Genomic DNA, 23265 nt, shown 5'->3' with positions numbered 1-23265 from the left:
CCTGTGCCTGCTGGATTCTGGGTTGTAGGTGGCCCAGTGCTAGCCCGTGGAAGCCCTCCGCACCATTAGCAGTGCCCTGGGCATCCTTCTTTCCTACTCCCATGGACGCACTGAGATGGCCAGTTCCTTGTCAGCAGGCGTGGGAGAGGGTTGGGTGTGGCCGATCCATACAGGTAGGACGTGAGTGAGCTGTTTCGGCTTTGAGAGACCACAAGGGCTTAGGGTGGGCCACGGAGAAGGTGGCTCTGCCACTGCCGGTGTTGTTGCCTGGGTGCCCACAAAATGAGCTGGCTTGTTTTCAGGTAGGTCAGCATTCTTGGGCTGGACCCAGCTTTGTTGTCCGTTAGCCCTGGACGTGCTTATTAGATTAGACTGTCCTGCAGTAGAGTGAGGCCCCGGCCCCGCAGCCAGGCTGGCTGCTTTTGATTAAGTGTAACCTAGCGCTGGCCACTGTGCTCTGATCCCACCCGGACACGGCTGCACTCTCCCTCCAGGCCAACCCCAACAGTGAGGAGATCTGGCTGGCTGCTGTGAAGCTGGAGTCCGAGAACAACGAGTATGAGCGAGCCCGCAGGCTGCTGGCCAAGGCGCGGAGCAGTGCGCCCACTGCCCGGGTGAGCAGGCTGCCCTGGGGCCTGTGGGGTCCGGGAAGCGTGAGATGCCACTAAGGCCCCAGTACTCTAGGGCTGTTGGTTCATCCTTGGCTTTGAGATGTGTTTCTGCATTTAGACCCCCTGCTTTCTGCCAAAGGATGTGAAACACCCTACAGAAGTTCCTGTGTGGGCAGGAACTTACCCAGTGGGGCAAGTGACCTGTCAGGGGAGCTGTGGTGTGAAACCTGTATCGCGAAGGTGCCATCTGGCTGGGGCCAGTGCTAGAGGCGGTCCTGCCGTCGGGACGTCTCCGGGGGCAGGGGGGCCCGGGGCTGTTGGACGGCGTGTCTGCCTCGCAGGTGTTCATGAAGTCTGTGAAGCTGGAGTGGGTGCTGGGGAACATCGCAGCTGCCCAGGAGCTGTGCGAGGAGGCGCTGAGGCACTACGAGGACTTCCCTAAGCTGTGGATGATGAAGGGACAGATTGAGGAGCAGGAGGAGCTGATGGAGAGGGCTCGGGAAGCCTACAACCAGGGGGTGAGCTCAGCTGGTTCCTGGGCGGGAATGAGAGGCCCGGTGGGCAGTGACTTGCTTAGGCCCCAGCTGGTAGTGGTCCCCTCGCTCAGGCCTGCGCCCTACCGTCTGCAGAGCTGTGTGCACTGCACTCAGTGAGGCCTGGGTTACAGGACACCTAACAGGGCCGCTGTGTACGCATCCCACGTGCATATGCACGCGCAGCACAGCCAGGTAGTGAGAACACACGCACCCTGTGCGCACTTGTTCACTGCGTTGCCACACACACAAACCCCCACCCCACGCTCACGGGTAGGACTCTGTGGACACGAGCATCCCTGACTCCCCCGGCCTGAGGGGCCGGCCACAGCCGTCACAGCTCCTCCAGCACCAGCCGAGCCCTCTCTTACTTGTCTCTGTTGCTTGCAGTTGAAGAAATGTCCCCACTCCACCCCTCTGTGGCTTTTGCTTTCTCGGCTGGAGGAGAAGGTTGGGCAGCTGACCCGAGCTCGGGCCATTCTGGAAAAGTCTCGCCTGAAGAACCCAAAGAACCCCGGCCTGTGGTGAGTCCTGGCGGACCCTGCTCACCCCTCCAGTGGGCTCTCTTCCCGCTGTTGCGCACGTGGGGCCATTCGTGCAGCAGCATTTCCAGCCCAGGCTCCATGGCAAGGGTGGCAGCCGCTGGCCACGAGGAAGCACAGTTGCCTTGGGAGGGTTCGTCCTGGACACTCGTGGGCCCGTAGTTAGTTGCACGCAGTTTAATTCGTGCTCTGGTAGGTGACCGGGGAGCCGGGAGCTAACACCGGGGGGGTCGAGTATGGGTGCAGCCAAGAAAGGGCTCCCCAGAAGGGGTGGCTTTTAGATGAGGCTTTAAGGGGTGAGCAGGAGGTTGTCAGGTGAGGCTGGCCTCCTGTCCGTAGCGGAGAGCTTGCAGGGCTGTGCCGCGGAGGGCTCATGGCGTCAGGGCTCAGCGTGGTGGTTGCCAAAGGAGGCCCGGGAGCATGGGCAGGTCCGGGACGCTGCGGATGTGGTTCACTGTCCCAGCAGCACTAGCGTGCCAGCCTGTGCCAGCCTGTCCTTGTCCTACCTGTATTTACTCGCACCCGTGTGATACCGGGGTCCCAGGCCTCAGCTGTGGTGGCATCTGCTTCTGGTCCTCACGGTGGGCGGGCTCCAGTGCCTTGCTTCTCCGGTGGATGAGCTCTGCTTGGCAGAGCAGGGAGCTCCAGCCGCGGTGGCTTCCCAGGAACTCCGGGAACGTAGCTAGGCTTGTCCCGGGGCTTCCGAGCGTGGGTGCTGGACCCGCCCCGTGGGCCCTTCCTCAGGTTGGAGTCTGTGCGACTGGAGTACCGTGCAGGGCTGAAGAACATCGCCAACACGCTCATGGCCAAGGCGCTGCAGGAGTGCCCCAACTCCGGTAAGTGGCTTCCTGCCTCCCCACGCCCGGCAGGCAGTGGCATTTCCTGAGGGAGAGGGTCTCGGGAATCACGCGTGCCGGTAACGTGCTTTGTCTGTCAGAGCTTCAGCTGCACTTGGTCTCAGGCATTTGCACTGCGTCTCTAGTCCTGGCGTGAGGAGTTTGACTTTGTGCTCTGGTGTGCCCCCGTTACTTTTTCTTCTGAAACTTGACTTCTGGCATCTTACCCTACGTCTAAACACGTGTGTAGGGGCGCCTGGGGGGCTCAGCGGCTGAGTGTCTACCTTGGGCTCAGTCCGTGGCCCTGGGATCCCGGGATCGAGTCCTGCGTCAGGCTCCCCACAGGGAGGCTGCTTCTCCCTCTGCCTGTGTCTCTGCCTCTCTCTCTGCGACTCTCAGGAATAAATAAAATCAGTCAATCAGGGATCCCTGGGTGGCGCAGCGGTTTGGCGCCTGCCTTTGGCCCAGGGCGCGATCCTGGAGACCCGGGATCGAGTCCCACGTCGGGCTCCCGGTGCATGGAGCCTGCTTCTCCCTCTGCCTGTGTCTCTGCGCCTCTCTCTCTCTCTCTCTCCCTCTGTGACTATTATAAAATAAATAAAAATAAAAAAAAAATCAATCAAATCTAGTTTAAACATATGTGCAGAACGAACATATTTCGAGTTTAATAAACAAAAAAGGATATTAAACATCACCTATAGGTCATCCGGCAGGCTCAGCGGGTGAAGCGTCTGACTCGTCATCTCTGGGTTGTGAGTTAGAGCCCTATGCTGGGTGTGGAGATTACTCAAAAATAAAATCTAGGGCAGCCCCGGAGGCCCAGCAGTTTAGCGCCGCCTTCGGCCCAGGGTGTGATCCTGGAGACTGGGCATTGAGCCCTGTCAGGCTCCCTGCATGGAGCCTGCTTCTCCCTCTGTCTGTGTCTCTCATGAATAAATAAATAAGATCTTTTTAAAAATTACAATAAATAAATAAGTAAATAAAATCTTGACACCCCCCAAAAAGTCTTGTGTAAGCCCACTCCTGAGAAACTGTTAGTTTTAGCTTACTTGTATTATTACAGCCTGTCACTGCACACAACTGAAGTGCTACTATGTGTTTAGTGTTGTGCCTCGTTTTAAAGCTGAAAGGGTTGTTTTGTTTAAGGTGCTATTATTTATTTGAGGCCGAGAACACGAGTGTGGGGAGGGTTGGAGGCAGAGGGAGAAGCAGGGTCTCCGCTGAGCAGGGAGCCGGACCCGGGATTGATCCCAGAATCCCCCGATCACGACCTGAGCCGAGGACAAATGCTTCACCAGCTGAGCCACCCAGATGCCCTTAGAACTGAAAGTTTTGTGAGAATTTTCCATCATCATCAAATCTTTAGGAATGTATATTTTTTAGTGGCTTCATAGAAGGAACGTACCGTGGATGTGCTAGAAGTATGCCACTCCCCTGTCGGCCAGTTTGAATCTTTACTGGCGTTTCTGATTGTTTTGTTGTAATAAATCCTTGCGTGTGGAATTACAGCGTTGGTGGGAATGAATCTTGTAGGTTTGGGGTTCTTGCAACCCAGTCACCGCTGGAAAGTCGTCTGGCCTGTGCTGTCAGGGCTGCTGTGGGGCAGACACATGGGAGGTCATGGCCGCGGGCTGCGGGCACCCAGCCCCTCTCGAGGTAGCCTGCACGTGGTTGGGCCGTTTCTGAGAGCAGAGGTGGGTGTGAGCTGTGGTGCTGTGTCTGAATTGCAGGTGTCCTGTGGTCTGAAGCCATCTTTCTTGAGGCGAGGCCCCAGAGGAAGACCAAGAGTGTCGATGCCCTGAAGAAGTGTGAGCATGACCCCCACGTCCTCCTAGCTGTGGCCAAGTGAGTGGGGGGTTCCTCTGGGATTGCTGACCTTTGGGGCGCCTAATGGAACCCCTTAGGGTCCTTGGCCACCAGAGCTCCGTGACAAAGCACTTCTGCTTTGACCCAAAGTGGGGACACCTCCAGGCAGAGGCCACGCAGACACATGCTGCCCCGCTGGCCTGGGCTGCCTGGAACCACAGACGCAGCTTGCTCTGGGCCCAGCCCGCCTTCCCTCCGTCCTGGGCTCCTGATGGGGCTGCTCTCTGTCTGTGGCACTTTCAGTTCACACCTCCACGTGTCCGTGGCCGTAAGAGGCAAACTTGCTGACATTGGTCCACACAGAATTGAGTAAGCAAAGTCCTTTGGCTCAAAGGGCTATAAGCAAGGTGTTTTTCTTGTGTGAGGCTGAGAAAGCAGACATCTTCACCGTGGTGACCTCAGGGACGATCCAGGGCCCGTCGGTCAGGCCCAGTCGGCGTGCATGGGGGTGTGTGGATGTGGATGTGCCGGAGACCATCTTTCCTTGAGGGTGCATGGTCCCAAGGGCAGGAGGAGGTCAGCCGGTGGCCTCCCAGCAGCAGCTCGCGTGCCGGGTGCTGGCTCAGGTGCTCCCTGGGGAGGCATGTGGTGTGCGGGGCATGGGAGGACGCAGGGTCTTGGGAAGATGGAGTGACGTCGTGGCCGTGCGTGGAGGGCCTGAGGGCAGGGTGGGAGGTGACTGGCCTGGGAGGTGGAGGGTCCTCAGGAAGAACCTCGGCTGGGCTCCTGGGACTGTGCGGGCCTCACCTGGGGGGCGGGGGGGCGGCCCGTGCAGCCCAGGTGCTCCCGTTGTGCTGTCGCTGCCTGGGCAGGAGCCGGGCCGTCCCCTGCAGTGGGCTCAGGTGCCGCAGGGCTGAGGGCACCGGCTCCTGAGGCCCAGCCTGGGCCTGTCTGGGGCTGCCTGCCTCCTGCCCTGTGCTTCCGCCTCCCGGAACGACTGTTATGTGTAACACTCCGATAGGGCGGCCATAAAACCTCGTAAAAGGCTTTGCTAAGTAAATAAGTCACTCCTCGCTGTTCCCAGGTTGGTGTTCTGTGTACCTGCTATCGGGGTTTGTGCTCTTTAAGTCATAGTTTATCTAACACCAAGCAATTAAGAATACCACAAGGCTTAAAAAACAATCAAGCTATCAGGGCACGAAGTCACTCGTCCCGTAACCGAGGCCAGCGCCAGCAGCTGCCCTGAACGGCAGGTTCATGGTGTGGGGTTGGCTTCGGCGCCTGTGGCCCGGGGCCGGTGGAGCTGGCTGGAAGCACCCAGAGCCCCAGGCTGTCCGAGGGCCCTCGTGGGTCCTTTGGTTCCTGGCCAGCCTCACCCGTGGCTCCCAGCACCACCTGGTTTCGGGCGTGTCTGTCTGCTCTGGTCCACGTTCCCGGTACTGACCCAAGGCCCAGCCCCTCAGTGTCAGCTGGGCTCCCGCTGGAGGCCGCGCGGGCCTGGGGCTGGCGGTGGGGTGAGAGCAGAACGATCCCAAAGGTACCTACTGAGGAGCGGGTCGAGATGTCACCTTCCCGGGTCAGAGTCGTAATTTGACTTTTTGTCAGGTTTACTCTCCTAGTCTGGTATTTTCCCCAAAGGGGAATAACACGGACTTAAAGGAGTTTGAAGTTCTTGGTCTCTGAGGATTTTTTAAGAAACGGCTGTTTGAGCTCTGATGGACCGTTGCAAGCCGGTGATCTGGAGGGACGCCCAGGCAGCCAGGCCCGTCCTCGGCTCTCCCGGGGGGGCCCAGGGGCTCACCAGGGACAGGAGATCCGTGTGGCCAGAGCCAAGCCCCGTGCTGGCCGCAGCCAGGGCCGGGCTCGCTGTGCACTCAGGCCCGGGCAGGCGGCGCCCAGGTCACTCTTGCTGGCCCCGCGGCAGCCCTTGGGCACCGTCGGACGTGACCGCTCAGCCTGTGCTTGTGCTTCCGCACAGGCTGTTCTGGAGCGAGCGGAAGATCACCAAGGCCAGAGAGTGGTTCCACCGCACGGTGAAGATCGACTCGGACCTGGGGGACGCCTGGGCGTTCTTCTACAAGTTTGAGCTGCAGCATGGCACAGAGGTGAGGTGCTGCTTGGCGACCGGGGGTCCGCTGCCCCCACACCGGGGAGGGGGGGCATGCACAGCGGTAAACACCCCCCCCCCCGACAGTCTCTGCTTCCGCAGCTCTTTCTCCCTACAGCCTGGTAGCCTCTTAGCCTGAAACGTAGACATTTGGGTGATTTTAAGGGGTGTCTTAGTATTTCTTGAGAAAACCCACCTAGCCTGGGGCACGGGATCCCAAGAGTAAAGGGGTGGGCTGAGGACTGACCTTGTGCCCCGTGGGTTCTGTCCCAACTCCATGCGAGCCCGGGGGTAGCTTTCGGGGGAGCCTGGTGCGGCAGCCAGCACGTGGGCCCCCCTGGGAGGAGCCCTGACTCGAGCGCCCGCTGGTCCCTGCGCAGGAGCAGCGCGAGGAGGTGAGGAGGCGCTGCGAGAACGCCGAGCCCCGGCACGGGGAGCTGTGGTGCGCTGTGTCCAAGGACATCGCCAACTGGCAGAGGAAGATCGGGGAGATCCTTGTGCTGGTGGCAGCCCACATCAAGAACACCTTCTGATCATCGGTCCCCGTTGGGCGCGGGCCTCGGGGCAGCACGTGGAGGAGCGTGGGGTAGCAAGGAGAGGCTGGGAGGGGCTCTGAGCTGTCCATCCTGCTCTTTGATTAAACTTTTTCTAGATAGTGCGTCCAGATTGGTGACCTGGTTTTCTCTGCGCCAGTCCCCCCTTGCCGCCGCCCCATTCGGCCCTCCGGCCTTGTATGGCCTCACTGGGGTTCTTGTTTTCAGGGGGCCTCTTGCAGACAGCCGTATGCCGCAGAGGAGGCCGTGTGCCTCCCTGGCTCGGGGTGGGCGCGGGGGCGGGGGCGGGCACGTTCTGGGAAGAGCCAGACCCGCTCTCCTGGCGACGACGGCCTTATCCCCCTGGGTGGGGGGCGCCTCACAGTCTGCCCCCCAGGGTCGCTGGCGTTCCCGAGTGAGAGCGCAGACGGCAGGTTCAGCTTCCCGCAGTGCCTCCCAAACTGTGTCGCTAGGGGGTCACCAGGAGGCCCCTCGGGCGCGCGTTGAGGGAAGTGTTACCAAGAAGAGATTTTCTCACATTTGCTAGTGAATTTTTTTTTCCTAAGTTATCCTCAGTTTTGTCCTAAAGCGCTTGTAACTGCCCTCATCTCTGGACCGGAAAAGGGATAACCTGGAGTCTGAGTGGAGTCCCGCCGCTGGTGTGTGAGGACAGAGGCCTTCTCAGCTGTGGGTCCCGTGTGTCCCGCTGGAAGCCGCCGGGGTCCCCGAGGAGGGGTGTGTCGGCCACGGCTCAGGCGTCTGGCCAGAAGTCCCGGGTTGTCCGGAGGCCGGGGCCAGGGGGAAGAGGTGCTGATTGTTACGTGTGGAGAGAGGGCAGCTGGCAGCTGTCCCCGCACGTGCACGCACCGGGAGATTCTGACACCCGTGACACCCGTGACGGGGCCTCCAGCCGGCTCCGCCCTCCCAGGCAGCCCTGGGTTGGGCGGCACTTGCCTCAATGCCAGCACCTGAGACGCGGCTCCGCTGGGGCCACCTCTGGTTCCGGGGGCCCGGAGGACGCTGGGTGCCCGGAGCAGGCCCCACGCCACCCCGTGGCCCGGATCCCACTCAGGCTGGACCCGGACATGCTTCCTCCACCTCGCAGCCTGAGGTGGGCCAGACCCGTGGAGCGGTGCAGGGCGGCTCACGGCGGGGGGGGGGGGGTCTCTGCGGGGTCTTGGCGGGGACCTCGGAGTTTCCTCCGATCTCTTGGAGGAGGAGGGAGGGACCCTGCCTGCTACACAGAACGGGTCCCGGAGGCTTTAGGGGCTTGGCAGCCAGCCGTTCTGTACAATCCCAGGGGTGCTGGCAGCCTTCGCTGCCCTGGGTTGGACCTGGCTCCTCCCGGCTGCTCCTCTGATCTCGCGGTCAGGCGCGGCCTCTGGAGAGCCCTTGGAAAGTTCCAGAACATCGGGATCATCATGTGTGAATGTCCTCTCCTCCACGTGGGGATGGTGTCCGCTGAGGCGCTTGCTCGGCTTTTCTTCAGCCGGCGGGTCTTCAGTTGTAGGTCCAGGCGGGCTGGCTTCTGGAGGCTGCTCTGAGGTGCTCTGGGGGGGCACCGGGCGCGGCCAGGCATGGGCGTGGCGGCCCCCCCCCCCCGCTCCCAGGCGCCCAGGGCTCCCCCAGCAGAGGGCCCCCTCAGCCTGGGAGGACCCCCCCGCCCCTGGCCCGGACGCGAGGGTGCAGGCGCTGGGGGCTGTGGCGGGGGCAGGCCTCGCCCCCCTCCCGGGCTCCCAGGGGGCAGCACCTGCAGAGGGGCAGGCGCCCCGGCCACCCGCCTCTTCAGCAACGCAGACCGTCCCGGGGCTGCAGCTTGAGCAGGACCCTGGCTGGGCAGGGAGCCCGCAGCGGCTCCAGGGTCAGGTTGATTGAAGAAGCAATTGGATAGGAGGTGGGGAGAGGGAGGGGGTAGGGCCGGGATCCTGGGGCCTCCCTCCTGCTCCCTCCCTCCTTCCCCAGAGGAGCCAACTTCAAAAGCCTCGTCTGCCCGCCGCCAGCGCTCCCTGCTGCAGCCTGTCCTGAGGCCTCAGCCGCCCCCTGCCCACGGACCCACGACCCACGGTTATGTGCCAGGCCCCCTGGCGGGGCTGAGGGAGGGCCTCCCCGTGACAGGCCCATGGTGAGCGGCCACTGGGGAGGGGGCCCACGTGGCCAGAGGGTTGGGGAGCGTGGTCCAGGGGAGGTGGCTTGGCCCTCCGTGCCCTGCCGGGAAGTCCCCCCGGGTTCCCGCCACCTCAGTACAGCCGGGCCCTGGGTGCCGGTTCCCGGCAGCGGGGGGGCCGGTGGGGGTGGGAGGGGGCTGCTGGGCCTCCGGCCAGGCCCCTGGTGCCAGGGCTGCCCTGCTCTCTCCGGCCGCGTGGACCTCCCCATGCCCACGGCTGCTGCCCGGCTGCGACCCCTGATCTGCTGGGCATGCCTGGGGGCGAGCTCGAGGGGCCACAGCAAACCTGCCAGCGCTGCACCCCAGGCCTCCGTGCTGCTTGGGGTGCGGCCCGGCGGGCCCCCCTCCCAGGGCTGGGAAGCGGAGTCGAGTCCTGCGTCCCGCTGGCTTCACATGATTAATTTTCCCGTTGCTGTTTGACTCCAGCCCAGGGGCCTGGGGGTGGTGTGTGGCCCGGGGTCGGGAACTAGCTGCTCGCTCTCTGACCTGTGGGCCTCTCCCCAAGCCGGGCTCTTGGGGGGGGGCTGGAGAAGGCGTGTCTGGTGTGGCACAGCTGCCCCCCTCCGTGCCCCTGGGGGTTCCCCCAAGCCTTCCCCTCCCAGGGGGGTGTGGCCTTGCGCAGAGCCCTCAGCCCTGTCCTGCTGGGCAGGAGGTGCTGGGGTGCCCTGCCCCGAGCCCGGGAGAGCCTGGGGGAGCGGTTGTGCTGGAACCAGAGCACTTCTGCCCTCCCCCGTTCTGGGGGGCGGGGGCCGCTCCGGAGGAGAGCTTGGCCCTGCTGGGGGCGGGGTGCGGGCTGCACCCCTAGGTCGAGGTCAGCTCTGCCCCTGGAGCCCCCCCTCCCGGCCCTGCCTCCCAGCCCCCCACCATTCACCCCGTGTCTGCATAGAGCTGTGTGGCCTGCAGGCCTACCGTCCATCCTGCCCCAAACCTGAGACAGCAAGGACATGTCCTGCTGGGCCCGTGCCTAGGTCACGATGGCCCAGCGACCTCTCCGCTGTGCACCTGCTGGGAGACTCCCTGGGGGCTGTCGTGGGGGGCACCCCCGCAGGCCTGGGCACCCCGCCCTGACCCAGCGTCCCTTCCAGGTGACTCCCAGGCCTGCACTCTGGGCGCTCCTGCTGGCTCTGCTGGGGATGGCGCCCGGCCAGGCAGGGCCCCGCGCCTGCAGCGTCCCTAACGTGCTCCGCCACTACCGAGCGGTCATCTCGGAGGACCTGCAGGCCGCCGTGAGGCAGGGAGGGCCAGGGGCCGCGTGGACGGGGCCGGGCTCCCGACCCCTGCATTTCATTCAGAAAAACCTGACTGGAGCTGCGGCCTCTGGCTGGAGGGGTCGGGTGGGAGCTTCCTGCGGTGCCCAGAAGGTACGGCCGCCCTCCCCTTGCCTCTGGCGCCCCCGGGGCCTCCCACAGGGCCCTCCCCAGCGTCCTCCCTTCCTTCCCCAGGAGCGCGGAATCCTACTGTCCATTGCATCCCTGGGTCGGACCCTGCGCAGGGTGGTGGCCGGGCGCCGCCGCGGGGCGCTGGAGAGAGCAGCGTGGACCGTGGCCCTGCGCACGGACGCGGTCATGCGGCGCCACTGCTGGGCGCTGCGCCAGGTGCGCGGGGCCGGCCCGGGTCCCTCCCCACCCACGGGCCCCCTGCCCCCGGGAGCTCGGAGGGGGCGCGGGGGTGGGGACCCCAGGCGCTCGCTGACCGCCCCGCCCCGTCCTGACAGCGGAGCCGGTGGCCCAAGAGGCGCCCTCCCCGGCGGCGGCGCGGCAGCCGGAGGCTCGTGCTGCGCGCCCTGGACGCCATCGCCACCTGCTGGGAGAAGCTGTTCGCGCTGCGGGCGGCCACGGAGGGCACCTAGCGTCTTGTGCGCCCACAAGAGCCCGCGGGGCCTGGAACCGGCCTCTCCCTCGGGCTGGCCTGCCGCTGGGTCCCGGCCCCTCCCTTGTGGCCCGCGCTCCTGGGGGGCCCTGGGCCTGCGGGTGATGCTCCAGGCGCCAAGCCAGGACTCAATAAACTGCTGCTGCTGCCGTCTGGTGGTCTTCCCTTGGCCCGCAGGCCGTGGGGCCGGCGCCGGGTCGCCCACACCTGCCGGGTTCCCCACGCCTGCCCAGTCCCCCATGCCAGGTCCCCCCGCCTGCCCCGTCCCCCACGCCCGGGCGAGGGTCGGGCGCTGCGCTCCCCACCATGGGCAGCAGGGGGCGGCCCGGGTCGCTGGACGGACCTCTCCTGCTCCGGGGCAGCTCCAGGCCGGGGGTGCTCTAGCGCCCTGAAATGTCCGGTCCCCCGCCTGCTGACTCTGGAATGGGGGAAGGGTGGACATGGAGGGGAAGGCCGAGCTTTGTGAATCCAGAGCAAAACAACCGGATAAAGGAAACGGGCCTGAAGGGAAGCCAGTCGCTGGCCCGGCTGCTCGCGGGGCCAGGCCGTTTCCTGCGGCCCTGGGAGGGGTGCTCAGGGATCCGCCGTCCTGGGCTCTTGGCGGGGTGAGGGGCTGACCCCGGCTCCCCGGCCCACAGCTGCGTGGGCCCGAGTGTCCAGGACGCCTCCCCAGTCAGCCCGGGGCGGGTGGGGCAGTCGGCAGGTCAGGCACCCGGACGCCCGAGGACTCCACAGCGCTCACAGTCCCCGGACAGGTGGATGGGCCAGGCCCAGCCTCGGTGCGGAGCAGCCCTCACGGTAGGGCCGTCGGCACCGCCCGAGGTGAGGGGTGGAGGAGCTGCCCTGAGCCAGCTGCCTGCCGTGCGTGTGCTGAGCCCGGCACAGGAGGTACAGATCCTGCCCCAACCTCAGCCAGGAAGCCCACGGCGCCCCGTGCCCCGTGACCTGCGCACAGCACGGCCACCCAAGCTTCCCAGACCTCGGGACACGGCAGCCACCTGCTGCACGCCCAGCAGGAGCCCCAGGCCACGCGGGGCAGCTGCCCCGGGGGCCTGACGTGGGGACGAGGGCGATGCTCACGCAGGGGTCGGACCCCCGGCCAGGCTCGTGCCGCACGTGCTCCGTGGGCGTGCCGCAGTGTGCAGTGGGCTGCGGGCTGTGGGGTCACGGCTGCGGAAGGGCAGCCTGCGCTCCTGCTGAGGCGGCCCGGGCCCGGAGGGTCTGAGCTGAGGAGCGACGCTGGAGTCGGGTCGAGAGAGGTCCGCTGGCCTCGCGGGAGATGGTCGGTGGGGCCCAGGGCCGTGGGTGGGGCGAGGCGAAGGAGGAGGGCTGGACACGAAGCGCTGGGGTCCGGCCCGGGTGCTTGGAGGGGCCCAGCACGGCGCCGGCCTCAGGCTCCGGCCTCAGTTGGGTGGAGCGTCAGGTGTGGGCCGCCGGGTCAGGGCCAAGGGTCAGTAAGTGTCCAGGGCTCTGGGTGCAGGTGGGGACAGGGACAGGGACGGGGTCTGCATGACGGCCGCCCCCTGCCCGTCTCCCCGGGGCTCCTTGCACGTAGATCTACCCGGCCCCAGAGCCCTGGGGGCATCCGAGGCGACTCCCGGGCTGTCAGGGCTGCTGCCACCCACGGCGCCCCTTCCCTGCTGAGAGCAGTCGGGCTGCCCTGGGTGGGCGGCCCCCCAGCCTGGGGGTGGGGGCCGTGGGAGTAGGGCGAGGCCTGCGGGCCCACCGCCGTCCCGCAGGCTCAGCCCCACCTGGCCCAGGTCCCCCTGGCGGGCGGCCCTCCCAGAGTGGACCCCCGGGGCAACTGGACGGGCTCAGGGCAGGGCCTGGTCCCCCACGGGGTCTGCCGCGGCCCCCGTCGTCGCACAGCGCCCGGCCGGCTGCGAGGCCCGCGGTAACGAACGTCACCGCAACCTGGGGCTGAGCCTGGCTCCGGGGCTGGCGGCCTCGTGGCTCCGTGCCTGCCTCCTGCACGTGGCCGCTCCTCCTGCAGGACTTTGCCCCCCCCCCACCCCCCCCCCGCTAACGGCTGCTGAGTCCGCATCCCCGCACCTCCAGGTCCTCAGCACGTTGGCCAAGGCTCTGTTCTGAGCGAGACCCCACTGCCGGCCCCGGGCGGGCAGGTGGACCTGTCTTTCCTCCTGCGGCCCCCTCCAGCCGCTGCTGCGTCTTCCTCGCACAGGATGGCGGCAAGTTGGGCTCCTGGCTTCCGGGACGAGGTCCGCTGGTCCAGGGAGGGGACGGCCACAGTGACCCGGCAAGATAGGACCAGAGGGGAAGCCTGGGCTGCCCTGCTCGGACCCCAAGACGTCCGGCCTGCTGTTGAGCACCGGGACCCCCTTGGTGGCTTGTCCAGTGGCGCCCGCTGCTCAGTGACGCCGGCTGGACCTGACCAGCACCAACAGGCGCGGTGGGACCCCCGACCAGGGCCAGAGCGGTTGTCCTGTCCCGCGTGTCCCTGGCCCCCCACCCGCGAGGCCCCTCCTAGCTGAGGTCTGGGGCAGGCGGCCTGAGCCCGGCTCTTCCTCCGACAGACGTGGGTTCCGGGGCACATGCGTGGCCCGCACCCTGTGCCGTCCTGTCCCATCCACGTGCCTTCTCAGCTGCTTCCGGGCGGGGGGCGGTCCTAGGGGGAGGGGCTGTGCCAGGGTGGCAGACGGGGCCGCAGGGCACGGCCAGGGTTGTGCAACTTCCCGAAGCCAGGGAGCCAGACCCCCCGTGTGCAGCTCCAAAAGGAGGGGGGCCAGGCCGACTTTGAAGGGCAGCCCGTGTCCCACAGCCTCCCCAGACTGGGAGCCTTTGAAAGAACATCTGGAACACGGGCGACTGGCAAGCTGGTCTCTGGATTTGAAAACCAGAAAGTCAATCTGACGTTGCCACTTGTGTGTTCTCGCGCCCACACCCGCTCCCCTCCCCCACCCCACCCCACTTCCTACCTCTGCCTCTGCACAGGCTGGGGAGGGGGCGGGGACCGTGGGTCCCGTGGGCAGCCTGGCTGGGCGAGGGGCGCTGGGAAGCGGGAGTGTGTGCCCTGCCCGGGGCCTGCGCAGACGGGGTCCGGCTCCCGCGTCCAGGGGCCACGGCTGTGGGACAGGATGTGAGGTAGCCAGGCCCTGCACCTGGCGCTAGGCGCGGGGGGGGGGGGGGGGGGGCTGGGGCCACGCGCAGGCCGGGAGGAAGCACCTGCGGCCAGACCTGAAGGCTGCGCGGCCTCCCTGGCACCTGGCCCTCGCCTGTGAGCCCGAGCGCGGTCCCGGCTGCAGGTGTGCCAGGGGCTGCCCGCCCATCTGTGCTCCCCGCGGGAACACACGGGCCCCCCACTCCAGGAAGCAAAGACGCGGGGGTGGGGGGTGCCAGGTGCCGCGGCCCATTGTCCCTGCCAGGGCCCTGAGGACCCTGGGGGCTCCAGGGACCGTCCCCATCCTGTCCCCTCCCTAGGAAGAGACCCAGCTCTGTAAACACAGAAGCAAACAACAAGCATCATCCCCCAGCCCCATGTACCCCCACCTTCCCGGCCTTCCTCCTGAGGAGCCAGCAGGGATTCCACACTTGCTGGGGGAAGTGAGTCCTTGTTTTGGGGGAAACGGGAAGGTCAGGACCTGGGGGGAGGTGGGCCAGCCTGGGTTGGCCGCTGGGTCAGCGCTGGGCTGTGGGCCCCGCCCTTCTGAATCCTCTCCGCGCCCCGCGTGGGGCTTGAGCCTGCGGCCCTGAGGTCGTGAGGCCACGGGGCTCCCATCTCGGGGGCTCAGCCTGGCTTGGCGGAGGCCGGACATGGTCTCCTCACCCCCGGCCACAGCCCGCTTGTGGCCCGCACAGCGCGGGGTGAGGTGGCCGGGGCTCCCGGCCAGGGGAGCAGGCGCTGTCCTCAGGTCTCTCCCTGCGTCCCCTCCCGGCTGTGCGGGGCGTGAGGCCAGGGGTCCCCGGCTGCGGCCCAAGATAAGCGCCGCACCCGGCGGCCACTTCCTGCATTTCCTCCCAGCGCCGCCGCCGCGCACCCCTTCCTGTTTTCTCGGCGCTGCAGGCTGGCAGGAGCGTGGGATACGGGGCGGGGACGTGGGGCTGCGGATGGGGTCGTGGCCACAGGGCCGGGTCGCCGGGCCGGGCGCACAGAGGGTTGCGGGAGCCGCGCGCAGGGCGGGGAGCCCCCAGCGTGCAGAGCCGCTGCTGCCCGCCTGGCCCCCACGCGAGGCTACAGGTGGGGAGGGAGCCCCGCAGACTCGTGGCCTGAAACACAAGGAGACCCCACCCCCACCCCGCTCTCGCTCGGGCCTGGGCCCAGCCTGCACTGCACCAGGTCCTGGCTCACCCACCGCCCCGCCGCCGTGGGGAGGGCAGGTCTGCGGCCCTTGGGCTCTCTGTGCTTGACCTGCTTGCTCAGGCCTGGTCATTAGGGACACAAGTCTGGGTGATGTTAGTGAAACACATGTGCACACGAAACCTTTGTACACGCGCGTTCCCGGCAGCAGCATTCACAGTCTGAGTGCCCGCGGTGGGGGGGGGTCTCGTCACAGCCGGCCGTGAGCCCCACAGCGGGAGGGAGGACGCAACATCGCCACACTCGGTGAACGAAGCCCCACTCAGGATCCACTGATTGCATGAGGTCACTCACGCAAAGCGTCCAGAACAGAACAGGCCAATCCACGGGGAGGGAAGGTTGATGATGTTTCTGGGGCCCGGGAGCCGCTGCCCCACGTGGGGAGCGGAGGGACCCTGGGCTGAGGGGCGTGCGGGCTGCACGGCCTGCACCGTCCTCCCCGTGGACTGACACCACGGCCGCGGCCGCCAAACTCCAGTGTAGGTTTCGAACCATGTGGGCCGAGTGGGGAGGGACACTGCGCCCCTCCCAGCGCCGGCCTGGCTGTGGGCGTCCCCAAGGGCGTCTGGGGGAGCATGTCCATGAGGGACGGGGCGCATCCCGCCAGCTGCGCCGACCCCCCCCCCCCCGCTGCCTGCTGGGGAGGGCTGGACGCCGTGGCCGGGCTGGGTGCAGGGCGTGGGAGCCCGCGCGGGGCAGGGCCGCTAGGACTTCCCGCCAGGAGCGAGGCCGCCTGACTCAGCGGGAGCCGGGGGTGGGGACTTCCCTTCGCTGAGCCTCCTGGAGGCAGGTGGGTGGGGCCAGGAGGGGAGCCGTGGGACGCCTGGCCCGGGCGGGCTGGGGCTGTGGCCAGGCCCCTCGGAGCGCTCCCCAGCCGGGCAGAGGGTCCTGGGGGGACCTGCCCCCCCTGCCCCCCCCCCGCACCGGCCCACCGTGCCGAGGAGCTGCTATTGGAAACAGCTGCTCTCCGTGGGAGGCCCTCTCCTGTTCCCACCCCGCTCCTGGTCTCCCCCAGCCCCCAGCAGTGGGGGCTGCCCCCCACTGGCCCCCACTGGCCCTGTGCAGGGCGGGGAGGCTTGCGGGTCTCGAGCTCTGTCCTCTCCCTACGGCGGCAGCACCCGCGGGCCCCCGACCTGCTGACCCCAAGGTGCCCGGGAGGGTGCACCTCTGGGTGGGATGGGGTGGGGTGAAGACTTGGGAACGCAGGGTGGGAGAGTAGTGCTGCAGCCGTGCCAGGAAGCCGGAGGGACACAGCTGGCCCTGGCTGCAGGCTGGCACCTCTCTCCTGCGTCCCGGGTGTGTCCAGGGCCTGCAGGTAGAACAATGGACAGTGGCTCCGCCCACCCAGCCAGGGAGGTCCTCGGTGGGGCTGGTCACAGGGCGGGGGAGGGGGGCCCACAGCTGGGGCAGAGGCTCCAGGCCCAGAGCTCAGGTCGTCCATCCCCCACCAGGGGGCAGGCCCAGGGCAGAACCAGAGCCCAGTCGGGGCTGTCCTGGGCACTTCCCTGCCAGGAGCCCAGGACTAGCCTCAGGGCCCCAGGGCAGCGCCCGAACCCCCGACAGAACCCCCACAGCCGTGACTGGCTGGGCTGGATCGGCCTTTTCCCTTTGGCCTCAGTGTCCCTGCCACCCATCGTGCTGTATACTGGGATGTGGGAGGTCTCTGTCCCCCCCTCCCTCCTGCCCTGGGGTCTCTCCACTTGGGAGTCTGTCTCCTGCCTTCTCCAGCTTGTCTCTGTTCTTTTATGTCTGTTTTTGAGTTTTCTGGACCTTGCAGCTCATGCAGAGGGTAGGGGCGCGGGCACCGCTGCCAGCTGAGGCGTGGCGCTCATGCCGGTTAATACTGGGGCGACGTCCCTGCCTCTGGGAGGCAGGTTACCCATAAAAACGGCCCCCAGCCCTCGTGGATGCTCACGTACAGTGGCGGTGCCACCCCATGTGCGCACACAGAGCACACAGCTCCCTGCAGCCCTGGAGCCGCGCGGCCTCACGCAGGAGCGTGTGCGAGCTCGTGGACACGCGGGAGGCCGAGCTGGAGCTTTTCTGCATCCCCAGCGAGGGAACACCTGATGGAGCCGGGGGCCCAGGAGGGCGGGAGGAGGGCAGCCAGGAAGGGCGCCGGGAAGCGGCTTGGGGAGGGGAGCCTGGGCCTCCGGCTCGGGTCACTGTGAGGAGCAGCGGGGCTGTGTCGTGGGGCGCCTGTTCTGGGGACTCTGGTTCACCAATAACAGGGTCCCGTGGTGCCTGTGTCCCTTACAGGGGTCACCCCGCCAACCTCCTTTGGGGAGGCGCACAGGCCTGAGCTCGGGGAAAGTTTTAGTCATGTGCAAGTGTATTTATTTGGAAGAGGTTTTTAAAGAGGAGACGAGGAGGAAACTCGGGTTGGGGTGTGGGGGGTTGCTGACCTCTGCTAGGCTCCAGTTAAAGTGGGGGCTGGGACAGGCGGGGAATGGAAGCTAGGGGGGGGCAGGGAGCACCCACACCTCATGCCTCCGCAGCTCTGTCTGGGGGAGAATCCCGGAAGGACGGAGAAGCGGGTGCCCTGGGGCCCGAGCTGGGGGTCAGTCTCCCAGGACACTCTGGGGGGGGAGGGTGCGGCCAGGGTCCTGGGGTGTACCGCTCCCCCTTCCCCCAACGACCACAGACTCGGGTGTTCAGAGGAAAGAGCGAGTCACTTTATTGTGGCCTCGCCTGGCCCCGGGGGCGACCCAGCCCCTGCTCCTCCTTTAAAGCAAACACTGCTACTCTTCATACTCAAACAGCCTTGCGACATCCGTGCTCTCGGTCACCCGCACCCTTGGAAGAAGTTTCAAAGTTTAATCAAAAATTAAATATGTTGTATTATGCATATAAAAAAGGCAAAGTAAAAAATACAGCCCGGTTCTAGAAAATACACTGCAGGAAGAGAACGGGGCGCTTCGACCCGGAGGGGCGGCGGGCGGCCGGCAGGTCCGAGGCCGGGGGCCTAGCCCGAGATGCAGGCGCTGTAGTAGACGGCGCTGCTGGCGTCGGACAGCGCGGCGATCAGGCTGCTCTCCTCGGGGCAGGACATGGCCCGCGGGCCCAGCTTGGCCAGCGCCACGTGGTACGGGAGCCCCGCGCCGTCGGGCCGGGTCCGGCTGCAGTTGAGGTACTGGTCGAACTCGGTGAGGTCCACGTCGGCCCACAGGTCGGCCGCGGGCCCCAGCGTGTCGCCGTCGGCCGGGGGCGCCTCGGGGGGCGGCGACAGCGGCCCCGGGAAGGGGCCGGGGCCGGGGCCGTAGTACAGGCCGGTCCTGAGCGCCTCGGCCAGGGGCGCACCGTAGGCGGCGCCGGGGTCCCGGGGCAGCTCGGCCGGGCCGTAGGGCGCCCGGAAGGCTCGCAGCGCGCAGTCCTCGGGCGCGGGGAAGAAGGCGGCCTCGCCGGGCTCCAGGCCGTCCAGCGGCGAGCGCTCGGGCGTCGGCAGCCCCAGCCCGTCAAGCTCGGAGCCCAGCGGGGGCAGCTCCCGGAAGGCTCGCGCCTGGCCCGGCGCCGCGGGGAAGGGCTCTGGCGGCGGCGGGGGGCGCCAGGCCCGGGAGCAGGAGGCCGGGCTCCAGCCGCCGGGCCTTGCGCGCCTGCTTCTTGCGGCGCGGCCGGTACTTGTAGTTGGGGTGGTCGCGCAGGTGCTGCACGCGGAGCCGCTCCGCCTCGTCCACGAAGGGCCGCTTCTCGGCCGGCGTCAGCTCCTTCCACGCCTTGCCTGCGGGCCGTGGGCGCGGGGCTCAGCGGGCTGCCTGCCGTTGGGGGGGGCGCCCTGGGTGCTGGGCGCCCGCTGCCCTCGGTGCCGCTCCCCTGCCCTCAGTGCTCCCTCCCCACCCTTGGTGCCTGCTCCGCTGCCCTCGATGCTCCCTCCCCTGCCCTCAGTGACCCCTCCCCGCCCTTGGTGCTCCCTCCCCTGCCCTCGGTGCCCCTTCCTCACCTGCCCTGTCTCTCCCCTGCCCTTGGTGCCCCCTTTCCTGTCTTCAGTGCTCCCTTCCCACCCTTGGTGCTTGCTCCCCTGCCCTCGATGCTCCCTCCCTGCCCTCGGTGCCCCCTTCCCTGCCCTCGATGCTCCCTCCCCACCCTTGGTGCCTGCTCCCCTGCCCTCGGTGCCCCGTTCCTCGCGCTCGGTGCCCCCTCCCCGCGCGCCCCGCGCCCCTCACCCAGCATCTTGCTGAGCACCGCGTTGTGCAGGTCCGGGTTCTGCTGCGCCAGCCGCTTGCGCTCGTCCTTGGCCCACACCATGAAGGCGTTCATGGGCCGCCGGATGCGCGACTCGTCGGCCGCCGGGCGCTCCCCGCGGCCGGCCGGGCTGAGGCCATAGCGCCCCGGGTCGGGGCTGCGCGGCGGGCTGGGCGGCGAGGCGGGCGCGGCGGGCGCGGCGGGCGCGGCGGGCGCGGCGGGGGCGGCGGCGGCGGCGGCGGCGGCGGGGAGGCCGCGCGGCTCAGCGGCGGCCGCGGGTCCCGGGGCCCATGCACAGTCGCGGCGGGCGGGCGGGTCGTCCTGTGCGCCGTAGCCGGGCGGCGATCTCTGCATTCCAGCTGGGCGCGGCCTGGGCGGGACGAGCGCGGGCACCTCGGGTCGGGCGGAGCGCGCGGCGCGGACGGCGGTGGCCGCGGGCAGGGCGGGCGCCCAGATATAGCGGCGCGGGGCCGCGGGGCGGGGCGCGGGGCCACTGGGCGGGGCGCGGGGCCGCCCCCTCCCCTCCCCTCCCCTCCCCCCCGGGGGCGCCCTGGCTTCTCCGAGCGCCTCTGCGGAGGAGGGACCCCAGCGGGCCGCCGCCCTGCGCTGCAGCGAGGAGGGGGCGCCCCGGGGGGCTGTCGGGCCTTCAGAACCGCCGTCCCCACCCACGGAGCGGAGGGACACGGGGCAGCCGCGCGTTTACCCCGAGTTCCCGGGAGGCTGCCCAAGAACTCAGGAGCCCTGGGCACGTGGGGAAACCTGCCGCGGGTCTTGGGGGCGCGCGGGGCGGCCCGGGGCGCGGGGTCCCCAGCCCTCCGCGCACGGGCGTCAGCCCTGCGCCCCGAGCTCCTCCGCCCGCGTCAGCCCTGCGCCCCGAGCTCCTTCCTCCGGGTCACCCCTGCGCCCTGAGCTCCTCCGCCCTCCTCACCCCTGCGCCCCCAGCTCCTCCCTCTGGGTCAGCCCTGCGCCCTGAGCTCCTCCGCCCTCCTCACCCCTGCGCCCCCGAGCTCCTCCTCGCTCGCGTCACCCCTGCGCCCCGAGCTCCTTCCTCCAGGGTCACCCCTGCGCCCTGAGCTCCTCCGCCCTCGTCACCCCTGCGCCCCGAGCTCCTCCTCCGGGTCACCCCTGCGCCCTGAGCTCCTCCGCCCTCCTCACCCCTGCGCCCCGAGCTCCTCCCTCTGGGTCATCCCTGCGCCCTGAGCTCCTCCGCCCGCGTCACCCCTGCGCCCCCAGCTCCTCCCTCTGGGTCAGCCCTGCGCCCTGAGCTCCTCCGCCCTCCTCACCCCTGCGCCCCCAGCTCCTCCCTCTGGGTCATCCCTGCGCCCTGAGCTCCTCCGCCCGAGTCACCCCTGCACCCCGAGCTCCTCCTCCCGCGTCACCCCTGCGCCCCCAGCTCCTCCCTCCGGGTCACCCCTGCGCCCTGAGCTCCTCCTCCTGCGTCACCCCTGCGGGCCCCGAGATCCTCCTCCCGCGTCACCCCTGCGGGCCCGAGATCCTCCTCCCGCGTCACCCCTGCGGGCCCCGAGATCCTCCTCCCACGTCACCCCTGAGGGCCCTGAGATCCTCCTCCCGCGTCACCCCTGAGGGCCCCGAGATCCTCCGCCCTTGTCACCCCTGCGCCCGGATCTCCTTCCTCCGGTTCACCCCTGCACCCCGAGCTCCTCTGCCCACATCACCCCTGCGGGCCCCGAGCTCCTGGCCCGACCGCGGGACAAAGGTGGACTTGGCGCTCCCCTCACTCCACGGGCCAGAGCCGCTGCGAACAGGGCAAAGCCCGCGGCGTTGCCGGTCGGGCTGGGACCAGTGGTCGAGGGGGACACGCAGAGGGCGGGCGGGGATGCGGTCGGGGCAGGTAGAGCGCAGGGCAGCCCCCGCCCCCCTTGGCCATGAGGCCCCAGGGCTTGCAGAGGGGCTTCCAGCGGGGGCTCTGGGCTCCCGCAGCTGCGGGGTGTGAGGGTCCCTGCCCCTGCCAGGACTGCGCCCCAGCTGAGGAGGCTCCCCCAGGGCGGGATGAGTGTGCTCAGCCACGGGGGGGGGGGGCAGGGGGAGGTGAGTTTTCCTTCCTTCCTGTACATCTGTTTATAGCCCGGGAGCTGAGCTGCCTCCTTCCCGGGCAGAGCCCCCACCCCCGGCTCCCAGCTCCCGGGTGCACCGCCCCACGGTCAGTCCAACACGGCCGGTCCTGCAGCTACCCAGTGGCCCTCCCGCTTGAGGAGAAGCCCGCACCCCTGCAGGGTCCCTCCACCTGAGGGCTGTGGGGGGTTCTATCACTAGGATCTTGTCTATGGGCTGGGGGAGTAAAGCACTGGGAGGCAGGAAGAATGGGGGCCCTGGGGGCTGGGCCCACCGTCCTCTCTGGGGTGCCAGCTCTTGTTTGACCAACCTAAGTGGGTGGACGGTGTCCTGCAGGGGTGGGGGGAGACGTGTGTGAGGAAGACTCTAGGTTGAAAATGGGTGCGAGGAGGCGGCACCCCGTAGAGACTCCCGCCCCCTTGGAGCAGTGGTCTGAGGCTACGGGGGGCCTGGCTGGTTGGGGGATGGGCCCCGGGCTTGGGGAGGAGGCCCACGGGGTCCTCCGTTGTGGCCCCCCTACATTGGGGTAGATTTCCGGTTCCCCTGAAGCCCCGGCCTGGCCCGCGGCACCTCCCGGCAGCGCAGAGGAACCGAGCTGCTCCAAATGCAGCCGCGGCACCACCCGGCATTACCTCACCACAGAGCGCCCCCCCAGGGTGGCTGCCTTGCTGGCGCCAGCCGGTGGCCACCCCTCTTGGCGGAGCCCTGCCACTCAGGTGTCCAGCTGTCACATCCTGTGGGCTGGGGCCTGACAGGGCAGGGGGGGAGCCCCCTGGGGTACTCCCTGCCCCTTTGGGGTCAGGCTAGCCTCCCCAAGTGTGCTGCCTGGTGGTGGCTCTGGCCCAGTGTCCAGATGGGAAGACAGTGGGGGGGGACTGCAGTCGGGGTGGCCCTGACCTCAGAGGCGCAGGGCTTGGGGGCTCCCAGGGCTCCACGAGGGCTGGTGTGGGTGTGGTCAGCTGTGCTGGGGGAAGGGCACGGGCCCCGGGTGACTGTGCTTGTGGGTGGTCCGTGCGTGTGTGAGGGTGAAGGTCCTGTCTGTCTGCCTGAGTGGGGTGAGGTAGGCCTCGCGTGGAGGCTGCCCAGGGCCTTAGGAGCCAGGCACGGGCTGGACTGGCCCGAGAAGGGGCTGCGCAGGGCGTCGTAGCCAAGGCCTCACCCTCCACACCAACCACGGGAGGGGCCCCAGCTCCCTCCGACGTGGGGGTGATCCGTGAGTCTGGGGCCCCCCTGCCGGCCTGCTCCAGGTTGGCTGCTGCCCACCCTCATGGGGGTCCTGCGTGTAGCCCCCAGGGCCCTGGACAGAGGGGGTGCAGGGTCCGGCTCTGCAGTGTCAGCTGGTCCGAGGGTGGCGTGGACACGGCCCTCCCCGCCCTCCACCCACTGCCTGCCTCAGCCAGGACCAGGCCCCCGGGCTCCGGGTGAAGCCTGCAAAGGATGCTGGGCAGTCCCCCTCGGTGGCTCTGGGTGGGGGGTGGCTGGGCTCTGGGAGGGGCGGACCTCCCAGGCGCTGCCCGGGGCACAGACCTCACAGGCTCCCACCCACCCAGCCCGGCTGCTGCAGGAGCAGAGGCTGGGACCAATTACGGGGTCCCTTGGGGCCAGACCCTCCTTCTCCTGGAGGGTGGGGGCGGGGTCCCTGTCAGAGTGGGTCCAGGTGGAGGGCGGTCTCCTGCCGTCCTGAGACCTTGGCTTTG

At 68.0% G+C, this 23265-nt stretch overlaps 3 protein-coding genes across 4 annotated transcripts in view; 2 read left to right on the top strand and 1 right to left on the bottom strand.

Moving 5' to 3' along the window:
- Nucleotides 1-7093, top strand: part of PRPF6 (pre-mRNA processing factor 6) — a 41419-nt gene extending 34326 nt beyond the window's left edge. For both annotated transcript variants that reach the window (XM_055301652.1, XM_055301659.1), the window contains exons 15-21: nt 495-614; nt 953-1129; nt 1535-1668; nt 2431-2522; nt 4253-4367; nt 6307-6433; nt 6816-7093. In XM_055301652.1, the coding sequence (XP_055157627.1) occupies nt 495-614; nt 953-1129; nt 1535-1668; nt 2431-2522; nt 4253-4367; nt 6307-6433; nt 6816-6968 (918 nt within the window). In that variant the 3' untranslated portion in view covers nt 6969-7093. The remainder of the gene's footprint in view (nt 1-494; nt 615-952; nt 1130-1534; nt 1669-2430; nt 2523-4252; nt 4368-6306; nt 6434-6815) is intronic.
- A 2926-nt stretch (nt 7094-10019) lies between these two features.
- Nucleotides 10020-11208, top strand: CUNH20orf204 (chromosome unknown C20orf204 homolog). The gene is made up of 3 exons (XM_055305577.1): nt 10020-10493; nt 10575-10727; nt 10847-11208. Exons 1-3 carry the CDS (start codon nt 10107-10109, stop codon nt 10979-10981), a joined length of 675 nt encoding a protein of 224 aa, XP_055161552.1. The 5' UTR covers nt 10020-10106; the 3' UTR covers nt 10982-11208.
- Nucleotides 11209-17969: 6761 nt separating this feature from the next.
- SOX18 (SRY-box transcription factor 18) lies at nt 17970-19922 on the bottom strand. The gene is given in 3 exon segments (XM_055303073.1): nt 17970-18852; nt 18854-19034; nt 19477-19922. Coding segments are annotated over 3 exon segments (1125 nt in total). The 5' UTR covers nt 19850-19922; the 3' UTR covers nt 17970-18281.
- Between the last annotated feature and the right edge of the window lie 3343 nt (nt 19923-23265).

The sequence above is a fragment of the Nyctereutes procyonoides genome, unplaced genomic scaffold, assembly GCF_905146905.1.
Source record: "Nyctereutes procyonoides isolate TBG_1078 unplaced genomic scaffold, NYPRO_anot_genome, whole genome shotgun sequence".
NCBI lineage: Eukaryota > Metazoa > Chordata > Mammalia > Carnivora > Canidae > Nyctereutes > Nyctereutes procyonoides.
This window is presented reverse-complemented; position numbering and strand designations above follow the sequence as displayed.